Genomic DNA, 25306 nt, shown 5'->3' on the forward strand with positions numbered 1-25306 from the left:
AATCTATGGTAATAATATCGACACGTTGAGTTCAGGTGTGCGGTGACATCAGGCCCACAAACAGTCAAGAGTGGTTGCACGCAGTAAGAGAGGCAAGTGGACAAGTGAGGGTGGAGGTGCTGGTGATAGTGGTCTATATGCTTGTATTATAATATTAATAATAATACAAAGGACGTCTTCTACCATAACAAGCCAAACATTTTTTTTAATAAAGTTTCCACTACCAATGCTTAGCTTTGAGAGTTCTTGGAGGGGGGTAGTTTGCTTTTTTTGATAGTATCAATTCCTTGCCTAACATTAGCTTTCAAAAAGATTATGTTGTTGTCACAAATTTGGATAAATAATCATTGTGTATATTTACTTCCCAATAAATAGTATAGGTTGTCTTATTTATTTCATAATAATTGACACAATTTGTTTTATTGAAATTCTAAGAAATGGTACGTGTTAGAGAAAGGAAAAAAAAAAAAGAAAAAAAATCAGATTTGGACAAAAAGATCAATATAGTTCATCCTTAATTTTGGTAGATTCGTTCAGTGCTTATATAGTAGTACAAGTGAAGGTTAATTAGTTTCGTTGTAGCGAAGAAAAAAGGGGGGAGAGGTATTAGTGGAGGTGGAGGCCAGGTGGTGAAGAGGCTAGATGAAAATTGAAGCGAAGAGGGAGGAGGGTGGAGTTGTCGGTGAAGAATTGAATGCGAGGTGGTTGATGGTTGTGTACTATTCTGTGTGACTCGTATCCACTCAAAGGTAAGTACATTTTATTTAAGTGTGTCTGTGACACGGAAAAAATAATCATAAAGTCGATCGAGAACATAAGGCTTTGTGCATTTGCATAACTCAAAGGGAAGCATCCATGCAAGGTATCAAGGCTTGCTTCTACACACTAGCGGCTTTGCTTCCCGACGTTGACCAAGTGTTATGTTCTTCGTATTTGATGCATGTTTACATTAAGATACGACTTGGTCATGGGATTATTAGCATATTACTTGGAGAGCAATTAACAAATTTATTAAGGTTACTTCGTATTATATAAAGGACCATACATTGAGCTAGCTTTGGATTGAATTGTTATCAACTAAAAACCTCATACCTTTTTTTTTTTTTTTTTTTTTTTTTTGTGTGTGTGTGTGTTGCTTTAAAAAAATCTCATATTACTATGCAACAAAATAATGTGAAGTTACTAGTATCTTTAAATCTAACTTATATATTGCACATTTGCACCAATAATTACTTTTTATGTCATTGCCCTCATTTGGGTCAATAAATAATGAGTCTATTGGCCCTTGTGACGATCGGCAATTTAACATTTTTTGCCAACCAAATTGCATCCGTCACCACAACTTTTTCACAATTATTTTCTCGTTGAAAGTCATTCCATCCTTCTTTCTTGCCATCCCACCTCTTTCTCCATTGTTGTGTGGCCTACCCATGCATATAAAATTTTCATTTGGGTTGGCCCAATTCAAACATTATTTTTGTCACTTCGTTGTTTAGATAAAAAGTATTTCGTGTTTTCTATTCATGTCTAAATAAATTGCCTTAATTAATGCAAGTAAGTGATGCACTTATTTAAAAACAGTTGAAAAGTCAGGTGATACAACCGTTCAAAAGTATAGGTAGTATACATTTAGGGCATGTTCACATTTACTTAATTTCAGTTCAGTTTAGTTCACCTCTAATCAGTTCAGTTCAGTTCAGCTCCTAATTTCCTTCTCTCATAAAATATTCATTTCAGTTCAGTTTAGTTCAGCTCAATTCAGTAAATGTGAATAGACCCTTAGTCATGTACATTATATTCAATGTAATTAGTTTAGCTATCCTATGTATATTGATGAATCCCAACATTGGTTGTAGCATTGGAGAATAGTCAAGAAAAAGGCATTAACTCAATTATAATGGATAAGTAGGAAAAAAATATCCAATAAGTCCAAAAATATAACCAAACAAGGTCCAAAATATTTTCCAATGTATGGATTCTATTTGAGACATCAAGTGCATGGAGAAAGTGGCTTAATAAGGGGTGTGGGCGTGGGGGCAAAGTAACCCAACACTGTCTAATCGTGCGATACAAAAACAATGCACAATATAATTATAGTCTTTAATCATGCGTCACAGCAATAAATAGTTTAATGCATCACCGTGCGATGATTAAATATATATTACCTCCTACCTAAATTATACTTCATTCTTAGATACAGAATTAGTTTCCGGCCAGATAATCTGACCCAATTCTAAACTCGAGTTACTGGGAGAGAACCAAATGACCAAATAATCCAAACCACTCAAACCAAACGATCAGAAATTTGACCCGAACCCAACCCGTTGATTCAATTTAACAGGTCTTTTTCAAAGTATATTACTTCCATGTGGTTCCATCGCTATAAATTAGTTGGTACTCCATATATGTTTTGAACTTTGCATACACAAACTCTACGTTGACTAGTTTTTATGATTTATATATGAACATCAATTTCATGGTTTACGTATACATATTTATTTAATTTAGATCTTGTTAGGTTCCTATCAATGTGGGCATTTGAAATCTCAATATTTTTCACCTATTGAAAGATTAATTAAGGATATTCATGATTGAATTTATGCATTGATAAATGTGATAAAAAAAAAATATTTCAATTAATTACAAACGAAGAAAGCATACAAATATCTTTTTTTTTTTTTTTAATGTAATAATCAACAATATTTTAATTAAAGATATTACTAGTTATATTTAGGCCATGTTTAGTTGAACTTATTAATTAAAGATATTAGTCATATTACTAGTCATATTTAGGCCTTGTTTAGTTCAACGACATATTAATTAAAGACATTACTAGTCATATCTGACCTCTGATTATCGCAATTACTAAAACAGGGAGAAAGTAAATTAAACAAATACAACTTTGAATAAATTTTGGTTTTAACCCAACAATAATAAAAAAATGATGATATTTAATTTATTACTCCATTATACAATAGTAATAAAGCATGGTTAAAGTTAATATGAAACACAGAAACAGTGCACAGATTCAAAGTGGTGTATCTATTGAAATTGTTGCAAACTTATATTCCATACTATAACTGATTTTTGGGATGACACGTGTCATTCTCTAGTTAAGTATTAGAGCCGCTTCATATTATTACATGTAACTTTTGTCCAAAATGAATACTACACATTATTTGCAACAAATGTTTTTTTTTTTTTTTTTTTTTTTTTTTTTTTTGATGAAATTACCATAAAACACCCAATTAAAAATGCGTACATTTTTTAAGTTAAACCTTAATAGATTACTACTCGGTAAGTTTATTATTAATTAATGTATAGTGTTTCTAGAACAACTTTTGAGGGGAGGTTGATGTTAAAACTTTAAAGACAAATGTTTTGTTAGCATAATATAATCTATTTTAGAAGCATGGTCATTCCATAATAAATGGTCAAGGAAGGACCAAGCTAAGATGTAGATATTGAAAGAGCAAATTGACTCATTACACCTATCTACCTAAATCAATTAATCAAGAGAGCTTATTGTCGGACCAAATGATATAACCTAAGACTATGATTCCAATTGACTCACTTAATGATGCCAGGTTTAAGTTATAACAGTAATTTATTTATTTCCTACAGTTGATACAACAATTTGCACCATAGCTCTACCAAATCGGAATTTCTCCTAGCTTAACCTAATCTGGATTAGCAGACAAGATCTTTTTGGAAATATTTTATAAATTATGGAACAAAAATACGTGTGAGCAAATATTTTAGAGTATAGTCTTATCTATGTATATTAAACATTACTCCGTATAAAACTATTTATTCATTCGTAACACAGTATTATACGTCAGTGGTCTCGGGTGCAGGGTACAACAATTGAGCCAAGACTCTAATTTCAAATAACTAACTTAATGATGCCATGTTCAAGCTATAACAGTAATTGATTTTCTAACAACTGTACAAGTAGTATTAAATGTATGTTACAATGTCAGCATTTGAAAATTAAATTGCTCCAACTTGAACAGTAAGTTTATGTGTATTATGTTGTACTCTTGTAGTCCTATGTTGTTCTTGTCCATCGCTCTCAAAGGCCCTACAAAGTTGGGCTTTAAGTACTGTTAGCCCACTGTCCTTCAGTCCTCGCTTGATTGAGTCCACAAGATTTTAACACTATTCATAAATTATGTAATCCGTACAAATACCGGTAATTAAGGGTTTTTCGTTTTCGCTTTTGCCTTTTGTGTTTTTGTTTCATGTTCCGTTTGTTTAACGGAAAATAGTTTTTTGAGAAAATCATTTTATATTGAAAAAAGTAGGAAAATTTGTAAATAATAATGCCAACTTTGGATTATTCTAAAATAATTCCAACTTTGGATTCTTATAAAATAATCTCAACTTTGGGGGTGTTTTCATTTTTCAATCCCAATGACTTGTTAACGATTGAATGGGTTATTATTTTTCATTTTTTTCTTTAAATGACATGTGGCGCAGTTTTATTGGTTAAAAAATTTTAAAAAAAACATAAATTAAAACCAAAAAAAAAACCCAACCCACCCAGCCAAATCCCACGCAGCACACCAGAACCTTGACGTCGGCCAGCTGCCCTCAACCCTGCATCGCCACTATTCCCCCACCCCTGAACCCACAATGCCCATTTCCCCTCTCCCTCAGCGTCGGTGATGCAACCCAGGCCACCAACTCACCACCTTCCTTCCCTCATTTTCCGACTCTCAAAACTCCTTGAAAACACCTTCCCACCATCAAATCTCTCTTAAAATACTTGATAGTCCTTAAAACCACCTTCCCCACTTTTGGAAACCCCAAACAACCATCCCCTACCTTCAAAAACCCTAGCCGCGAGTCTTGTGGTGGTGGAGGAGCGGTTTGGAGTTTCTGGGAGTGGGGGATGGGTTTGCTTGGTGTTGCTTGGAGAGTGTTTCGAGGTAGCTAGGGGAAATCGGCGGCCGCTCGCCTACAAAAAAAATGCAGCGGCGGGCTGGGCAATGGTGGGGTTAAGGTGGGCCGGTGGTGGAAAAGGAGGAGGGTTGGTGGGCGTGGGAGCTGGTCTTCTGATTTTTTGTTTTTTTTTTTACTAATCAGGACTTGACACGTGTCAAGTGACCTGATATAATAGGTCATTGACTTTTGTTGACCGGTTTAGGATTGAAGAAAGCAAACACCCCCCTCACCCCCCCCCCCCCCCAAAAGTTGGGATTATTCTAGAATAATTCAAAGTTGGGATTATTAAAAGAAAATGGAATAAAGTTGGGTTATTACTTACAAATTTTCCAAAAAAGTATTCAAGGAAACACATAGTTAATTGTATACTAAAATTTCTATGGTACACCTAGTGCACCCGAAAAGAATATTATACATATTTTAAAGAACATGGGCAGAAAAAGAACATTATAGACAATTATAAAGAACACGAGTATAATATATTCTTTGAGTTTGAATTATATGTTCGTTACATTATATAGTATAAACAAAATGTTAAATTCAACTCAAAATCACTAATTGAACAAAACCCATCAAAGAAAACCTACCCAGAAAAATCAAGAGAACAATCACTTAAACAATCAAATCAACAAGACAAAAAAAATCCCAACAAAAACACCATAAATTCACCACAAATTAAAATTCAAACCAAACCCATTAAAAATCCAAAAATATAAATATTAATTTCCTCACTTAATTCGATTTAGGGGAAGAATCCCCCAATTGAGCATCACCGAAAGGCGAAACAACCTCATCAACATCACCATCGTCGCTGAGGTGAAGGTTGGAAGGAAGATCGAATGATCATGAGAGAGAAGATTAAAGCACAAATCAAAGGCGGCTGTGTGTTCTGGATCAAGAGAAGATTAAGAAGAATAAGAAGGAGGAGGTGGGGTTGAAGAATTGGCCTCAACCACCTGAGTTACTATGGCGAGAATGAATGAACAAAAGGGTTTCTATTTCAATGGCTAATTTGATGAAATTATTATCACGGTCTTTTGTAAAGAATTTATGTTCTTTGTAATGCCATGTTCTTTGTCAAACACAAACATGCTCTTTTGTCATATACAGGTATGTTCTTTTCCAAACACTAGTATGTTCTTTCCACCTTTTTTATTTTTATACCTGTAAAAATAGCTTTCCTGTGTTTGTTTCTGTATAAGAAAAAATAAGGAGTGTGATGGCCTAGATCCCAGGGTAATTGGGTCCCAATTCGAACACACAATTAAAATAATTAAAAAAAACTTTTGTTACAGAATGTGTCAATGGGCAATCTCGTGGATCAGCGATTAGAATTTATGACAACACGGAGTACAATTTTTTTATGGACGTGGAGGTTGTGGGCAAGGGGTCTTCATCAAATGGTAAAGGGAATAAACTGCCCTTATTTCCTTTGATGGTGCTTGTTAGGCCTTTTTTCCCATTCCCTTTACCTACCTTCCCCGTTCCTCCAAAGTCTTCCAAGTTCATTTCTTATTCCTCATTATGTTTTTCCATTCCTTTTCCTTAGCAACTAACACACCACGACCACCTAACCCTAACCCCATCACCGAACCGCCTAGCCACCCCCCCACCCCTCGGTAAGGGGTTTGCGGGGGTGAGGAAGGGTTTTCTAAGTTTTTTTTTTTTGGGTGGGAAGAGGCCGGGGGGAATTCAGGAAGGATCAAATAAAGGTGGCCGAGCCGAGGGAAGGGGAGGGGTGGTAAGGGTGGGGGGGAGGTGCTGCAGGGGGGTGAGGAGTGTGTAGTGGGCCGGGGTGGCTTAATTTTCATGGTGTCCGAAGAAAGATGTTAGTTGAGACGATTAATACAAGAGGGGGGGTGAATTGTATCGAGTTCGTAATGACTACTTTTTGCGGATTAGTAAACAATGCATATAGGAACTTACAAGCACACACAGATTTTACGAGGAAACCTTCCAGGCCCAACTGGAAATAAAACCTCGACCCTGCCTTACGGATTTCAAACACACAAACTCCACTATAATATATAGGGCAAACACAAAGTTACAACCTATTAGACACGGACCTTTAATTTCACAAGTTCCTCACTGGAATTGCTACTTGATAGGACCCTATCCTACCCAACCTAAGCACCACACTTAGATTCACTCGTACTACCAAAGTACTACACGTACTGCCAAAGTACAAACTCTTAGCCTCACCAAGAAGCTTACAAAACTGTGTATGATATAAACAATAAACTCACCCAAATAACCCAACCCAATACAAATGTACGACACCTAGTATGTTAGGTAAGCAATGCACGAAATCCGAAACTAATATGACAAGTTAGAAGCTTGGTAAACTTACTCAATTACGCACAGTGATTTCTTCAAGCATAAACTCACAAAAACTTAAAACCATTTTGCTCTCTACTATTTATACAAGTCACACTCGTATAGAAAGTAGGTTTTCTAAAAGATAAATAAGTTAACTCAACTTATCTTTAAAACATGGTTTGATGTAAATCACATGAATAAAATCTTTTCCGGAAAATAAAGATAAAAAGAAAAGAATTATCTTTTTAACAAACCGATTTAAAGGAAATAAAGTTTTAGAAAATCTTTTCCTAAAATCTATCTTTTATTACTTTTCGTATTATTTAATTTACCAAGCCAACTTGTCACGCTTCTAATAAATTTTGTGCAATAACCTACTTAACATATTAACAATAATCTAGAAAATTAAAAACCTTAACTAAATTAATAGCTGTGCCGCGCTTTTGTTCTGGTAGATTACTTGGGCTCCAAGCTTATTAAGTTCCGCCAAAGAATCTCAGCTTGCTGTCTTCAAGTTCCTGTTAGGGAACTAGTTCTTGTTAGAGAACTCTTCTTCTAATTTGTTTAACTTCTTTGATAAAGATCTCTTCATGTCTTCTTAGTTCCAGCTACTTCTTCCATCACCTTGATCAACTTCACCTAAACTAATCAAACACTTGAATACCTTTATTAGTCGAGTTTGCTTTAGTTTAAGTTTCTCATCATCAAAACCTTTACGCTTCAACAAAAGAGGTCAGGGAAAGAGATTGAAGTGAATTGGTAGTTGTATGGTGGTTAATTGTGTGATTTCTTTTCTTATTTAAAACAAACAGCATTATAAATCAAAGGGAGTTACTATCTATTATATATTCTTCTTTCTCTTTGTTTAAGTCATTCTCTTTCCCTTATATAAACTAAACTGTAATGTTTGGAAAAAACAAATTACTAATGGCTCAACTTATCTAATTTTATGCGGAGTAAATAATTGTCGTACAATAAATATTTCTCCAATCAAGTCTAGAGAAATTGGACTAACTTGGGAATGTTTGGGGTTAAAATTGCGAGATAGACATTTTGGGTCAAAATTATTATTGTTCCAATACCTAACAAATAACCTCGAGCATCGCCTTAACTCAAAACTAGTTAATTTTAATTTTGCTAATATGATCAAATCCCTACACTTGTAGACATAGTCCAAACTTAATATATATGCCCAATAAACAGAACTCATTTTATCAGAAATTGAAGTAACTATTACAAAGTATTTTTTTTTGAAGGGATCATGGAAATCATTAATTGAAAGTCATACGGCATCTACAAAAAGCATTACTGTACGTTTATTTAACAACAGTAATATATAAAAAAAAAATTCTATGACTAAATAATTTTTAAATAGATTTAAATGACAAAATTTAGTAAAATGTACTTGGATTATTATTTATTACGTCTAATTAAAACTTTGGATTTGTACACACATTGACACATTAGTAGCGAGAGAACAATTCCAGATTATAGAAAAGATATAGTGCCATACTGCCACCTGCCAAGCTCCAAAGACAAAATTTAAGAAGTTCATTCATACTCCATACATATTATTATAACAATTAATTACACTTTTGTCAAAGTCTCTCAAAATTTCCATTGAAAGTAAAAGATGACAATTTAACTTTCATGGATTCTCAATTTCTTGAGTGTAAATGTAGTCCGTGTGATCAACCGTAGTGCTGTTTAACATGCAATCTTCACCGCCCATACTAGTGCAACCTTCTTGATTGTTACTTGATTCCTACCAAAAATAAAAATAAAATATGTTCGAAGAAATCACCATAGTGTATACATATATACTACGTATAACATTTGTCCTATCCACACGTACTTCCTAGCTAAACCATGTACATGTGTCAATTAATTCCGGACAGAAAGAGTAGCATATAATCCGAACTAATAAACAAGGAAAGCTATAAGTTACTTACATTGGATGTTTGTGGTTTAATATCTCTAGGAACAAGTCTTGTAGCTTGAACATTTACCAAACAAGAGAGTAAAAGTAAAGCAAAAATGAACGTTTTGAAGCATTTGGCCATGTCTACCAAAAAATAGGCAATTAGAGAGAGAAATAAAATTTAGAAAATAATAAAAAGATGAAGAGTAGAGACATTTTTATGGGAGAGTGGGCAAATAAAGAAGAGAAGATTTGCATGGAATATTAAATGAAGAAAAAGAGATTGGGTGATTGGTGGGAAATGGAGATTGAAGACTAGAGATTAAATTGATCAATTAAATGAATCTTGGAATTCTAAAAGCATACAAAAAGTCAAAAGTATCATCACATACCTTACCCACCAAGGTCAATTGATGCTATAATTAATTTCTATTTTTGCTTCCCTAGGAAACATCATCGAGTTACTCTTTAACGTTATTAAGGTGAGCTGTTAAATATTTGGGGCTGTTTATTTTATTTTGTTTTAACCATTTTAGATAAAATAAGTTCTTAAAAATTCAAATATAATATATTCAGACAATATTTCAAGTACAATGATTTAGTGAAGATATACAAAATAAATTTGAACAAATTAAAATTTCAGATAATATAATTTCAGACAAAATTAGATGAGCCAAACAAAGCCTTTCTTTATCTATCTTAAATTACAATATCAATTTCGTTTTACATTGTGTTCAAAATGTATGCTTGACCACTAATATCTTTCATAAGAAAACAAGTTCAGATAAAATAATTTCAGACAAAATCAGATGAGCCAAACAAAGCTTTAAATTACTCCATCTATCCCAAATTACAATATCAATTTCATTTCGCATGGTGTTCAAAATGTACGTTTGACCACTATAATCTTTAATAAGAAAACAAATTCAAATAAAATAATTTCAGACAAAATCAGATGAGCCAAACAAAACCTTACTCCTTGGGGTCCGTTTGGCATCACTGTGGTTTTCTGTTTTTTGGTTTTTTGTTTTTTAAAAGTATATTATATATGTCACATAATGAATCAAAAAATATTTAGACTTATTAAAATCATGATAATTTTGAAAACTGACAACAAAAAAGTGGAAACACCTTTTTCTTGTTTCATGTTTTTGGTTTTTAGTTTTCAAAAAAACAGGAAACAGAAAACAAAAATTGATGCCAAACAAGCCCGAATCATTTTGGTGTTCAAAATGTACGTTTAACCACTAATATCTTTAGTTACACATTGCTAAAAATCATAAAAAAGAATATATCATAATACTCGTATAAAACTATACATTGAGTCATTGAGATGAATCTAACCATCTCTCGCATATATATTGTTTGTAGGAAGTAAATATTAATGAAAACTTTTGGGTTGAAGTGTTCAAATTTTGACCATGAAAATAAGAATAAGAACTATTGAATATATATATGAACCGCTCTTCCAAAATTATCCGACTAGGTTGCAAAAATAGAGGAAATCCCAATTGTCTCCTTGATTAAGTGGCAAAATTGTAAGTAAATTTATTTATCATGTTGGATATCCAAATATTTGATCATAATTGTTAGGTATCCAATATCTAAATGGGAAATGTGTACCAAAGTTTGGGTTTCTAGAACTTCAATTCAGATGATATGTACTCTATATCATTTATATTTTTAATGGTTATAAACTACTACTCCGTAGTAAAATACCAATCTAATAGCGATATTGGTTTAAGACCCCAATCCATGCCCACCCAATTCAATCACCCCAATAGTCACTATGATGCTATTTGTGGTTTAAAAAGTTTTCGACTCTATAGTAAAGTTTAATACCTAGTTTAAGTCAAAACCGTGTCAAAAAAGCTATCTGCTACTATTGGGATTTTTAAGGCTTGTTCTCATTGACTGAACTTGGCTGAGCTGAACTGAAATGAATATTTTATAAGAGAAGGAAATTAGGAGCTGAGGTGAACTGAAATGAATAATTTATAAGAGAAGAAATTAGGAGCTGAGCTGAATAGAATTTCAACGTAAGAGAACAGGCCCTTAGGTACAAAAATATTTACTAATACTAAATTTTCTTTCTACGTATACCTTCTATATCACAGAGAGAGAGAATAACACTCATCCAAAACCGTGCTGCCAGAATTTTTCATCAAATTGGAGTTCACTTAACTTTTGTTGGTAAACAGCACACCCTGCTCCAAGACAGATCCACACTCATGCACAGAAAAGATGCATAAGCATGAACACTTCCGCAGAAATTTCGAAAACATAATGATAGTTTTAACAGGAACAGTAGAAGTTAAACAATCATCAATAATTTGCTGCATGAGATTACAAGTAAGCATCGAAACACATATTCACAATTCGCTAAGATCACCAAGGCACACAGGCACAAGCTTAACACAGCTGAGTGAAAAGCATTACTTCTCATATTTGGATAGGGTGAAATCCACAATGACCTTCATGCTAGAGCGCTAAAAAACATCACATATCAGCAGTTTGTACAGCACATTCAGCACACTATGTTGAACTTTGAAATTCACATTCACTTGAAGCATAATGTTATCAAAATTACTCATTGCACCTATCAGTGTGGCAGCTGTGGCTTGGTCAGAGCTAAGCAACTACTTACTTTCTATTTCAGAAACTGCTGAAGTTACTCAGATTGATGATCAACTGATGGCGGAGGCAATTGTTCTTGCTCATCGTTTTCTGTAGCATGATCAAGAGATTCTGCAGGTTGCTCTACATGCTCAGGTTGTTCTACATGCTCACTATTCTCTGGCTGAAAATTGATAGGAAACTTTGTGACTCTTGGCTTATCAGCTAAAATATTCCTCTGAACTCTGTCTATCAAAACCTTCTGAGGTGGCTCTTCCCTCAGCTGCTCATCATCATAATCGTTGTTCACATAATATCCTACTCTAATAAATTCCTGTCCCATGTATGAGCATGTCAATAGCAACACTGTGACACCAATTATATCCGCTTCACAAATTTTTGAAGGATCTGGAGGGTCAGCCTAGCACGAGGCACACAGAACATCAGGAGTGATTTAAAATTACAAGTATCTAAAATCAACAGTTACAATGTGGAAGTTTATAGATGACCTGAAGAACAAAGCGAAAGTTGCCAGCATTGACAGGTCCTACAAGAACACTTTCCAAGAGTTGGTCATATGACTCATCTTCAGCTGATCCTACATATATTAGTTTCCATTCCAGATCTGTCATAGAAAAATAGAACCCAATCAATCCGTTTAAAATATGTATGTTGATCAAAAACACCGCAGAACAAGAATTAAAAATGCATCATCAGGTGATATTAAAGGTAGGGATAACAATTATGCAAGAAGCCAAGAACTACGCGATAGGCATTTGTTACTTCTACCAACAACCCAATCATCCAAAAGCATTGAACCTACTTTTCAATTCCACATACCTAATTACAAGATAGCAGGCATGTAATTAATTTTATTTGTTTGAACTAACAGTGTGGTAGATACCAGCACCGCAAATGATCTAGAGGTCAAGGAACGTCCTGCACACCCCTAACAAAAATTTTAAAAAGGGTGGGTCAATAATAGTTTGGTTGAGAAGTCTCTTGTGAGTAGTTTACAAACATGACTCCTTTTGGGTTAGAAAAGGAAGGGAAAGAGCATCTACATTTTAGACTGTAAGGACAGCAAATGTAACCATGACCGTTCAAATGCTCTCATTGTCCCATTGTTTTTGAAATCTTCAGTTTCTCCTATGCATAAGGAGCAGGCTAAACCAATAAGAGACATACCATGTAGGCATATTCACATTCTTGGAACATATGGACATAAGAGACTTGAGCTTAAAGTAGGATCCGAGTATGGGTGTCTGTAACACATACAAGTACATACATAATAATTCAAACAAACTCCAACAAGTGTTCGCATGTTTGCAAACACAAATACAGATGTTTCAGGTTAACTCTAATCCTATTAAAATTTCTACCTCAAGCCCACACATGACCAGGATATTCACATGACTCTTTTTTCTCTCTTCTTCCCTTTATTCTTCTCTAGACCACATTCCAATTGAAAATTAAAAGGCCAAGTTCTTCATAAAACCATAGTTCAATCATGTACACACTCAATCACCTTGTTTTCTTCAACAAGGTTCATAGACAAAATTCATGTATTCAATGTGGCAACAATCAAGCAGCATACACTCTGTCATACTACATAATTTAGCAAAGAACAAGAAAGCTTAATGTTTTTGATGTGACAAACAAAATCAATATCAACATATATTATCCAACAAAATGCTCCAGGAATTTGTCTGTGGAACCATCATTTGAGCATATGTGCCACTGCATGCTCACATATATGAATTCGTAAATTTTGATGCTCGCATATTTATGTGTACATTCTGATGATTCAAGCCCCCTAACTAGTTACCGGACGCAAAAGCCAAAAGGCCCAACCTCCTAAACTGACTTTCTATCTGGGGTAGAGCAATTAGCAATTTAGCACCATGAGCAAGCAGATTGACAGCATACATAGTTCAATAACAAGGCATAATCCATCAAAGTAAAAAATAGGGAGAAACATACCATCTTTAAGTGCAACCAAGCACTCATATGAAATCTCAAACCGAAAAGGGGATAGAAACGGTGCTGGGTTATCCAAGATAGCAACATTTGTGATGTTGACCGCACTCATTGCATTTCTCTCTAATAAAAGAAGTAGTGCAGCAGTAAGAGCCTCAAAACAGAGAAATGGTACTATGGTAGTACTAAACAAAGCCTATGACAAAAGATTTTCATATTATCAGCCGCAGAAAAACAACCAGAGAAAGAGAAATGGCACTATGGTAGTACTAAACAAAGCCGAACTAGTTCCAATTTTAATCGTTCAGATTATTTTATCTTTTATCTACCAGAAATGACAATAGCAAAGAATAATGTAGTTCACTAGCATAGTTTATTGGCAAAATATCTTTATTAGTTGGGCAATATTTGTAGGTAAAGATAAACTATGACTCCAAAGTTGAACTCCAGATAAACATCGATTATGCAAGCGGTTTCGGAAATTCGGGAAAACCCTAGATCATTCACTAGCCTTACTCCTTGGTAGAAAATTCCTAAACTAGAATGAAACAGCTAGATAATTCATAAATTGGTTTAACTAATAAGAGCATCATAATTCATCACAAAATCTAGGGTTTGTCAATAAACAATAAACAATAATCAAAAGTCCAAAATTCAAATTCAATAAAACTAAAACAAATGCCAAAAATTAAACTCATAAAAAATGAGTCATAAAATCAAAGTTGTAAACTTCCTTAATTCAAAATTAAGCAAGCAAAGTGTAACCCTAATAATCGAAATAAAACCTAGAACGAGAATTTAAACTACAACTGAACAAGCAAAGCTTCAGATCGAAGCTATGAACAAGAATTAACAGAAGAATAAGATGAAAATAACAACAAATTATAGCATTAAAGTAAGAAAATGGCGGAATTTAGAAGAATTTGAAGATTAAATTACCTGCGAAAGGAGAGAGAATGCAAAAGTAGGGAATTTAGTGAGAGAGAAAGCGAAATAGAATTGGGGGAATTTGGGGAAGGAGGGAAATGAACGAAGAAAGAGGGAGGGAAATTTAGAGCGGTTTTTTCATACTACCATTATTTGGTGGTGAATTTTCTTTTATTAGAGCCCATAATTTATCATTGGGCTTTTGAAGATTGGGAGGAGTTATGTTTATTCTATACTCGGGTGTATCAAAAGTGTTCAAATTAGAAGCTATCAAGTGGGTTTTATTGTTAGTGAGTGTGTGTTTGGATGATTTGAGACGATTTACATTTTTAGGATAATAGTATATTGAATATTAGATACACTCGTCCTCATAATCTCATTGATCATTTTGAAAACAAGGATAAAAGGTATTTCAAGTCATTTCTTTGACTTTAAAAGGAAAAGTTTCATCCACTCTCATTAATTATTAAAGATTTTGCTCATTTTTTAAAACTAATCCTCATAGTTGCTTTAAGACCCACTTGTTTGAATTTTCTATTCAAAATTAGTAATTGTTTATAATTATTTTTTTCTTAAAAAAAGTACTTTATAATTTATGCTCTAAACCTAATGTGATCAAATTGATATTTTGATTTGTCTTTGCTATGTACGGAGTACATGTATCTTTGTATTATGTAAACTTATACACGATGAGTAGTACATTATCTTGAAACATTTCTACTTCGTATTATTCTTGAATGTTACTCCGTATAAGACAACTCCAAATTGAAAGACAATAACAAGTAAAGACAACATAATTTTTATTCTTTTTATATTTTAATTCTAGATAGCTTAGTCTCAGACTTACTTTGTACCTAAAAATGTAGATATTATTGTAAAATAAGTAGAGGTGATCAATGGGCGGGCCGGGCCGGGCCGAAGGCAAAATAATTTGCCCATTTCTCGTGCCGGGCCGGGTCGTGCCAAGCTTCGGGCCGAAAAACGTGTGCCCAAACTAGTCGGGCCAAGTGGGCTTTTCGGGCCGGGCAAAAATAATCAACTAAAAATGCATTAAATCCATTTCCCAAACCCGCCCAATCTTTTTTTAAAAATTGGGCCGGGAAAAACTGCCCAAAACCCGCCCAAAATTGGGTCGGGCCAGCGGGCCGGGCTCATTATGATCAGCTTTAAAAATATGATTTTTTCAAGGCTACAATAAAAAGTAAACAATAAGATCGAAAAGTTGATCTTATGACAATGGAAAGAGTACGGTGTCTTGTGAAGCAAATTCACTAACTTAAAAACAAAATTCCGACGCAATCGAAGTGCACAATAGTATTCGCTGGCACGTTCCTTAAGATTAACACACCACTCTCGTACAAAGGCACTTTTGGATGAGAGGTTGGAGTCATATAACTTTATGCCCAAAAAGAAATGTGTTTAGCTTAAAGTGTTTTTATGATTGTGTATTTCTGTTCTTGCAACTAACAAATATATAATGTGTATGGAAAGATCAAGAGATGAGAAAGTCAAAAAAACAATCTTTAATTAGAGATTAAGGCATACAAACAACCCCTTAAACCTCCCATTAATTGGGAGTTAAGAGGAAGTTACAAGGAGAAGAGGAAGAGAAACAGTTGGAACTTCCAGCGTTCACCTGGCACGTTCACGCTCCCGGCAGGGCGTGATAAACTCAAGAACGATGGGAGAAAACGGCTTAACCTTTTGTATTGATAATAATCACATATATATACACAATACATAACTTGCCTAAAACTCCTAAAGATAAACTTGCCAAATATACAATATTAACATAAATATAACAACCAAACTCTAATACTCCCCCTCAAGTTGGAGCATGTAAATCACGAATGCCCAACTTGCGTAAAAGAAAACCAAATTGTTGTCGTCCAAGAGCTTTGGTAAGAATATCTGCCAACTGATTACCCGTCGAAACATATGAGGTAGAAATATTACCGTTTAACAACTCATCACGAACAAAATGACAGTCTACCTTTATATGTTTCGTACGTTCATGAAACACCGGATTCTTAGCGATATGCAAAGCCGATTGATTATCACAAAACAATTGCATAGGCTTTGAATGCTTAACTCCAAGAACAAACAACAACATTTTCAACCATTTTAACTCACGGGAAGAAAGAGCCATAGACCTGTATTCAGCTTCAGAAGAGGATGTGGCTACAGTAGGCTGTTTCTTAGTCTTCCAAGAAACAGGGGAACGACCAAGGAAAACAAAATAACCTGACAAGGAACGCCGGCTCAAGGGGCATGACGCCCAATCACTATCACAAAACGCCGTCAATTGTAAATCCGTCGTAGGTCGCAACAAAATACCTTGTCCCGGACTACCCTTAAGATAGCGCAAGACACGAATGGCCGCATCCCAATGAGAAACCTGTGGAACACTCAAAAATTGTGTCAAAACATGAACTGAATAGCTCAACTCCGGTCGAGTAACCGACAAATAGACCAAACGACCAACCAAACGACGATACTGTTCCGGATGAGCAAACGGCTCACCGGAAGCATGTGCAAGACGATGAATCTGCTCCATCGGAGTATCAATGGGTTTACAACCCAACATACCTGCCTCAGTCAAAATATCTAGAGCATACTTTCGTTGGGAAAGAAAGATGCCCTCGGGACTCCGAGCAACCTCAATGCCTAAGAAATACTTAAGCAAACCCAAATCCTTCATATAAAAACATTTGCTCAAATAGGCTTTGAATCGAACAATAGCATCATGAGAGGTGTTTTGGGGTTTTTTTGTCCCTCGGGAGAGTTACAACTCGAAGACTGATCCTGCTGGCTCTGTACCTGCAAAATTAACGGAGACACCGGTTGGATGGTGCTCCGCCTCCAACGCTCAAGTTAGTAACTTGAAGTAGAGTAAAAGGTGCGGAAATTAAGGTGGGGATCTGCTTGGATTCCAAGCTCAGTTGTCTCTATCAAAGGGACGGTTTTCAATGAATACCTTAAAAATGTGAACCTGCCCTCCAAAAGAGGGGAATCTCCCTATTTATAGGGTCCTTGGGAATTGTGCCCCTGATTAGGGTATCAAACCCTAATCATTGGTGGGCTGCGCCGTTCTACGGCTTTCTCGGGATTTGGGCCTGAGGGCCGACATTTTCCCAAATATCTGGGATGACACGTGTCAAGCGGGGAATGGTCCACTTTGGACTATCCTTGGGCTGACACGTGTCGCCCTCCGATTAGGCCACATGGCGGCGTAAAAATACCCTAAACAAGAGGAGCCTGCAATAATCAAGTCATCGACATATACAAGAACGTACAAAGAAACACTGCCCTGTACATAGCTAAATAGAGAGTAATCAGCATGGGAATTTTTAAAACCAAAACCTCGCAGAGCACTTGACAGTTTAGAAAACCACTTTCTCGGGGCTTGTTTCAAGCCATATAGAGATTTCTTCAACCTGCAAACTTTGCCAGGAGTCGGAGTACCGTACCCTGGAGGAAACTGCATATATACTTCTTCATCCAAATCACCATGAAGAAACGCATTATGAACATCCATCTGATGTAACTCCCAATTCAAAGACACAGCAACAGCTAACAGGATACGTACCGTAGTCATCTTTGCAACTGGAGCGAACGTCTCATTATAATCAACACCTTCAACCTGACGGTTGCCATAAACAACCAAACGAGCCTTGAGACGTTCCACCGTAGATTTGTCGGTGTACTTGATTTTATACACCCAACCACTACCAATAGCCCTCTTGCCTGGAGGAAGATCCACAACGGTCCATGTGCCATTGCGTTCTAGAGCATCAATCTCATCTTGCATAGCTTTACGCCAACCGACATCTTTAACCGCCTCTTTGAAAGAAGACGGTTCCTATCCCTTAGTGATTGTCGCCAGAAAACACCTGTGTCTGTTAGAAAAACGATTATATTCAACATGACAAGCTATAGGGAAAGGTTTACCTGAGGAATGTGATTGAGGAGGGACGACAGTTGATGTAGAGGGGTCTATATTTTCAGTGATGATAGTATGAGTGACATAATTCCGATGCCACGAAGGAGGCCGCTTTTCACGGTGACCATGACCCAAATTATCCGACGAACTCCCCCTCAAATATTCCGGATTAATAAAAATATTTGCATCGTCTAAATCTCGCTCAACCATACTAGTCGGTCGCGCCTCATTCAATAATACCTCGGAAGACGGTGAACCACCATTGAGAGCTACCGCTGGCTGCCGGACCACCGTGGACTGGGGTGGTGGCTGACCGGCTGCGGTAGCTCGCTCAGACTGCCCAGCCAGACCAGCCTAGGGTGCTGCCTGCCCAGCACTGGCTGGCTGGGTGTTGCGGCAGCGTGGGGCTGCTGCCTCGCTGCTGTTGCTACGCTGCTGGCCAGCGGGCGCTGGTATTCCAGCGGGCTGACCAGTAGCTCCTGCTGGAATACCATCGTCTGACTGCTCGGGCGCTGGCTGCCTTGTGACTGGTGGCTGGGCAGCAGACTCCACAGCCCGGTTGCGGCTTGGCTGCTGCTCCCACAGCCGGGTTGTGGGGTGGACTGTTGTGTCCGCAACTCCCCCATCATAAACACCATTCCCAATTGCCGCTACATCTGAATCATCATCCCACACCGGCGGGTTTGCAAAATATTTTTCCCAAAGTACTCGTCGTTCATCGGGAAGTGAATCTAGATACGGAAACTTGTCTTCAAAAAATTGCACATCCCGACTAATAAAGAACTCATTGGTATTCAAATCAAACAAACGCCAACCCTTCTTACCTTGTGGATACCCTACAAAAATGCACTTATGAGAACGGGAATCAAACTTATCTTTAATCCGAGGACGATTCGCAGCATAAGCAAGGCAGCCAAAAACACGCAAACTATCATATGAAGGAGTTTTACCAAACAAACACTCATGAGGAGTTTTTCCTTTCAAAACCGGAGTAGGTGTGCGATTAATAAGATGTACAGCCGTCATAACACACTCACCCCAAAAATACTTTGGCAACTTTGCCTGAAACCGAAGAGCTCATGCCACATTTAAAATGTGACGATGTTTACGCTCAACTCTACCATTCTGTTGAGCCGTGTCAACACATGACGTTTGATGTAAAATGCCTTTCTTAGCAAAGAAAGAGCCCAAACTGAGAAACTCCTGACCATTATCACTACGGACCACCTTGACCTTACGACCAAATTGAGTCTTAGCCATAGCACAAAACTCCCGAACCAACTGAGAAGCTTCATATTTACCAACCATTAAGAACACCCAAGTAGAACGCGAAAAATCATCAACAATGGTAAGAAAATACCGAGCATCACAACTAGACAAAATCTTATTCGGACCCCAAATATCACAATGAATCAAATCAAATATACCAGATGCTCTATTCGTACTTAGAGGAAAGGAGTTGCGGGGTTGCTTCCCATAAAACAAATAGCACAATTAAACGCACAACCAGAAATACTACGATGATCATGAGTACTACGAGAAACTCCCGGAAGGGAACTAACCACTTGCATCGACGGATGACCAAGACGTCTGTGCCACAACAAACTCGCATCTGAAATCACCACTTTGTTTGCCTGAGAAGACCGAGCACGAACCGAATGAAAAATATAGACCCCATCACACTGCTCCCCCGCTCCAATCAGGTTCCTCAAACTGCGGTCCTGAATAATGCATAGCTTGTCAGGGAACATAACAGAATAATATTGTTTTTCTAACAACTGAGACACAGACAACAAGTTGCATTTAAGAGCGGGAACATAAAGAACATTATGAAGAGTTAAATTATCAGACAGAATAACTCTCCCTTCTTTTGTAGCAGTAGTGCTCTTCCCATTAGGCAAACCAACAGGAGACGAAATATCAGATAAATCTGTACGGTTTCAGTTGTTGTATTTTCTATTTTAGTATTGGGTTGACATTTGTTGTTTAGGTTGTTTTTTTTTATTTGGTAGCTCTTTTGCCAAAAAGAAAAAAAAAAAAAAAAAAAAAAAAAACCTTCCCATCTCACTATCACCAAATTGGCATGAGGAGAGAAATTTAGGCATACGCCAAGAACGCAAACAAATCTGTCAAAAAAAAAAAAAAAAAAACAGAAATTGCTTCAGAACAAATTGCTAAATCTAAGACAAGTGTCGAATTTCAAACATCGCGGTGTCGAATTTCTTGCAAATATACAAAGCGGTGTATTTTATCCCCTTTTCATCAATTACCCCTTCAAAAATGTCACCTTTCTTCTAATTTCATCTTATTCTGTTGAAAAATACCCTGAAAAAAGGAAAAGAAAGAAAGAGATTGAGATAAAATGTTGATGGGTTTATTGAGTATTCAATCAATAATGGATATGGCGTTGGCTGGTATTTCATTGATGATTGGTCTTGGTATTTTCGGCTTCATTGCATCTGTTCTTTGTTCTGCTGCCTTTTTGCAGCATGCTAAGCTTGTTTCTGCTTGATTTTCTTAATGCCCATTTTTGGATTCAGGTATGAAATTACCCTAATTTGATTAAATATGTTGATTTCTGTTTGTTATTTTTGAAGTTTGAATCTTTAGAATGACTATGAAATTGCCCATGATTTGGAAATTGATTATGAATTTATGATTAGGTGTTGAATTAGTTTCCCTTTTAATTATTGAATTTACTGTGCTTTGACACTGATTTATTGAATCTGATTTGTTATTATTTGAAGTTTATACATTTTGTGTTGAATTTTTGGGTGAATTTTTGTGATGTAATATTAGTATAACCCAATTAATTTAATTGAAGTATTATAAATTTTTTTTTTCAATAGCTTCCACAAATCTGCTTCCCCTTTTGCCATTTTTGGCTTTACAGATTGAGGTTCTTATCAATTTTGTAGCTCATTAAGCTGGTTGTTCCAAACATGATGCTATGGTGTATAGGATTCGATAGACTAAGCTAGTTGACATCCACACCATCAAAAGACAACAAAGTGGGTGAAAAAAAAAAATCCAATTTAACATAGAGTTATCAGACTTGTTACTGTCACGCCAGTCGCCTTAGAATAAAAACATTAAGAGTTGGATTTGTTAGTAACAACTTACAAATGAGTGGTGAGGATGATGGGAAATGATGACATATTGTTCATTTCTTGGGTTCAAACTCTACAGTCTAGCCTTAGGATTAGTTATTTCCATGTTAACACCCGGACCTCTAACTTGTAGTGACATATCTTATTCACATGGTAATGTCCAGATATGGGCTGAAAGTGCTCGTTGAGAACAAACAGAATTGCAAAGAAATTGCTTTGTGTTGTCCTGTGGCCAAACTGAGTCAATTGCTCTTTCTTCCCCCATTTCCAACCGTAGCCTGAATTCCATTGACCTCTGCTGCAGCAGTTGATGAGTCTGAGATTCTTTATGTGGTGGGTGCGAGTCATGCGACACTACTCACTAGTTTTTAGAAACCAGCCTAGTGATCTTAATCAGTTGCTTGTCCTATCTTTGCCTTTATGAGCTTTTCCAAATATTGGTCACTGTGACTTGAAGCCTAAGCCAAAGGGTTTTGAGTTACGTCAAAGGCAGGTTAATGCATTTGGGATTCACCAATGTCTGATCCATTTGAATTTGAGTAAAGCCAAATTCATGAGTCATACTATGATTGAACTTCTCTAAGAGAAGAAAGCTGTTGAAAGGAAATTAATAAGGCTTATGGAAGGAAGAAATTAGGGAGAGAAGGACAACAAACTATAGAAACAAAGGGAAAAGGAATGGAGGAGTCAAGGCCGGAATGTTTCCTAAAAACGAACTTTTGGTACTAATTTGCCATGATATTGACAAATAATGCAAAACCCTGCCAAATATCGTGTTTTTAGAGTCCGCCCCGGCGCGCACCCCCCCTCCTTCCCAAAATAGGCACTTGTGGAAGGAACTAGCCGACACGTTTTCCTCCTTTTGCATCCTCAACATTTTAGTATAATGTCTCCAACCTTGTGTAAATGTTTCCATTCCTAACATTACCTATCTAGAGATGTAATACGTGCAGATTGAACTCCCAAAGGACTGGATTGTGAAATTCGCCTGATAAAAAAGAGTTGTTATCTAAGACACTTTGGTCTTACTATTTCAAGGGAGATAAATATAATGCACTCTGAGACAGCTTAAACATCAATTATACAGCATTAGGATAAATCAGAGTGATCACCAGATCAGTGACCTTTGTTAGGAGTTAGGATAGTCATTCCCGGATAAGCAACAGATGTACTTTAATAAGGTGATTTTGTGTACTAAATAAATGAATTAAGGCAATTGTAATTTTGGTAGTTAAAGTTCAGATAAACAGTAATCTGTTACTATCACTAATAGAATTTTTTTTTTTGAAAGAACTATCACTAATAGAATGAATTATGAGTAATCATCACAAGAATTATGGGGAACTAGCTGCAGGCACCCAGGATATTATTTTGGCATTTGTAATTTGTCTAGGTCTTTTTATTGGCTTTTCAGGATCCGCTGAGTAATGAGAGCATGAAGTTATCTATACTTTGCCGTGATGAGCCAGCAGTAAGAGTGTATGATTGAATTCGCACAGTAAATCAGCTGGGAAGCTCTGGACATAAGGCAGAAAATAAGTTGGGGGAAAGGGGATCTATAAGGGAGAAAATAAGGCCTCTCGAATACTTGGTATCTATTTTTATTTGTACATTTTGCTTTATCAATCAAAAGCTTATTCATTGAAATGAGAGTATACATATGTTCAAAAGTTAGATTTGGAGTTAACTTGCAGTTATCTTTACCTATTGCTCTGTTTCTTTTCCTTGTTTTGTGGATTTTGAAAATTTTATTACATTACTAAAAGATTATAGATTTATTGCTGCTAATGTTACTTTTAATTGATCCTGCAGGGCTGTAGGGTGCATGCTTTCTCTGGGAATGAGTGGACAAAATTGTGGTTCAATTTGTTGTAATCTGTTTAAGTTGGGTGGGCTGCTGTTGTAGAATAGTTTCTACAATACTACTAACAATGTGCGAAATGGTGCATGAAGATATGCATGTCATAGTCAATGTACAATATTAAATGTAAATCGAATCCTCTACGGATGATGTATTGATGCACTCAAGAATTCGCTGTATGCAAGTTTGTGGTGATTTCAGGGTTAAAGACGAGAATATCTTGTTATACTGCCCATGTGTTGATGCATTCTTGAATATTAGATATGCAGTTTCTGCTGAGTGAAGGGTTAAAGTCGAGAATTTGCTGGGCAAATGATGTAAATTATACTGCCTAGTGCCTACCCCTTCAGTTGCTTCCTCAGACTTGTGTATGGTATTCTTTTGCTATATAAGATAGGATCCCAAAGGCCTGAATGGTCCAACATAGATAGGATGTGGATTGGTGCCATTGGTGGTCATGCTTCCACAACAGAAGCTTCCCAGGAAGCTAATTGTTTGTCCGTGCTGGCGGCTAGGATCATACATGACTTGGTCCTAGAATATGATTTATAGTCTTTTGAGGAACTCTATTGTGCATGACCTGAGCAGCTTGAACCATATTTAAATAGTATAACCAAATTGGGTCGATTTGGGGATGATGTTAAGGAAAGCCAACCAATAACTAAAAATACTACAATATGACCAATGATACTACAGCAGAAATGCTAAGTTGAAAGGCAAGTCTGTTAGGAATTACATGGGCAATGATGTTTTAGTATACTGCATCCGGTTTTTTGGGGACTTAAGGTTAAGATCATGCCAAATCTTTTTTTGATTTACAGGACTGGCAAGATTCAACAGTAAGGATTGTTGACGACCCAGCATTGATCACAGCCTAGCCTCAACTGCCTGGAGAACTCTCATATTGCGATCTCCGTTCGGAGTCTTATTTTACGGTTGCATACTAGACTACTAGTGAGGTATGTCATGTGTATCTACTTCCATAACTATGTTGTCTTATTACTATATAAAAATAGCATACCTAGTTGGGATTTACTCTCACAGATGGAGAGAACAAAGCATAGCTAAAAGAAAAAAAAGCAAACACGTCTAAAATAGTCTAAGCTAATTTCTGAAAAAATTAGACTATTTCCAGCCTTAATCTGTGTATCATAGAAGTACAACTTCATGTTACATAATTACTATTGTCTGTTTAAGGCACATCATTACATCATGATGAGTTAAATTTAATTTACTGGCCATCACCTCACTAATCTATAGCCAACACCCAGAATGTTCATTACAGAAAAGGGGTAATAGGTTTTAAGGGATTGAGGTGAACATGGAATGGGGATGACAACGGTGCCCGTAAATAACTTTTTAACTTTGATCTCCGTAAAATAGCTATTACCATCATAATACGCTGTGATCGACCCAAGTACATTCAAGGCAGAATGCTGAGTAGAGGATGCACATCGTAGAACCTGCCAATTGTCGCAATCAAAGCTATTACTCCTATTAGCATTTTTGCTCACCTGGAAACAATAATCTGAAAGTGATGAAACTGATTCAACTCGACCCAAAGGTACACATGAGATAGGGTCGTAAGTAGGGGGCCATTCATTAAAAAATGTGTGTTCATAACTGAAGGTAATTTTAGAAGGAGGTAAATCTGTCTGCAAATATTGCGCGAATCTGGA

The 25306-nt window shown here is 36.2% G+C and overlaps 1 protein-coding gene and 1 long non-coding RNA gene across 3 annotated transcripts; one reads left to right on the forward strand and one right to left on the reverse strand.

The window, feature by feature from the left end:
- Positions 1 to 11463: 11463 nt before the first annotated feature.
- On the reverse strand, positions 11464 to 14854 carry LOC145602333 (putative histone chaperone ASF1A). 2 transcript variants are annotated; one of them, XM_081658522.1, is made up of 4 exons: positions 14726 to 14854; positions 13790 to 13909; positions 12316 to 12431; positions 11464 to 12227 (listed from the first exon to the last, which is right to left on the reverse strand). In XM_081658522.1, the coding sequence occupies exons 2-4, from the start codon at positions 13896 to 13898 to the stop codon at positions 11862 to 11864; spliced, it is 591 nt and encodes a 196-aa protein (XP_081514648.1). In that variant the 5' UTR covers positions 13899 to 13909; positions 14726 to 14854; the 3' UTR covers positions 11464 to 11861. The 2 variants fall into 2 exon arrangements, with proteins under 2 accessions (XP_081514648.1, XP_081514647.1); XM_081658521.1 differs by having other exon boundaries at positions 13790 to 13982; positions 14726 to 14846.
- Positions 14855 to 21297: 6443 nt separating this feature from the next.
- On the forward strand, positions 21298 to 24587 carry LOC145602054 (uncharacterized). Its single transcript, XR_014104494.1, has 2 exons — positions 21298 to 23357; positions 23579 to 24587. It is a non-coding gene; the product is annotated as an uncharacterized LOC145602054 (long non-coding RNA).
- The last annotated feature ends 719 nt before the right edge of the window (positions 24588 to 25306 follow it).

This window comes from Chenopodium album, chromosome 21 (genome assembly GCF_948465745.1).
Source record: "Chenopodium album chromosome 21, dcCheAlbu1.1, whole genome shotgun sequence".
NCBI classification, from domain to species: Eukaryota; Viridiplantae; Streptophyta; class Magnoliopsida; order Caryophyllales; family Amaranthaceae; genus Chenopodium; species Chenopodium album.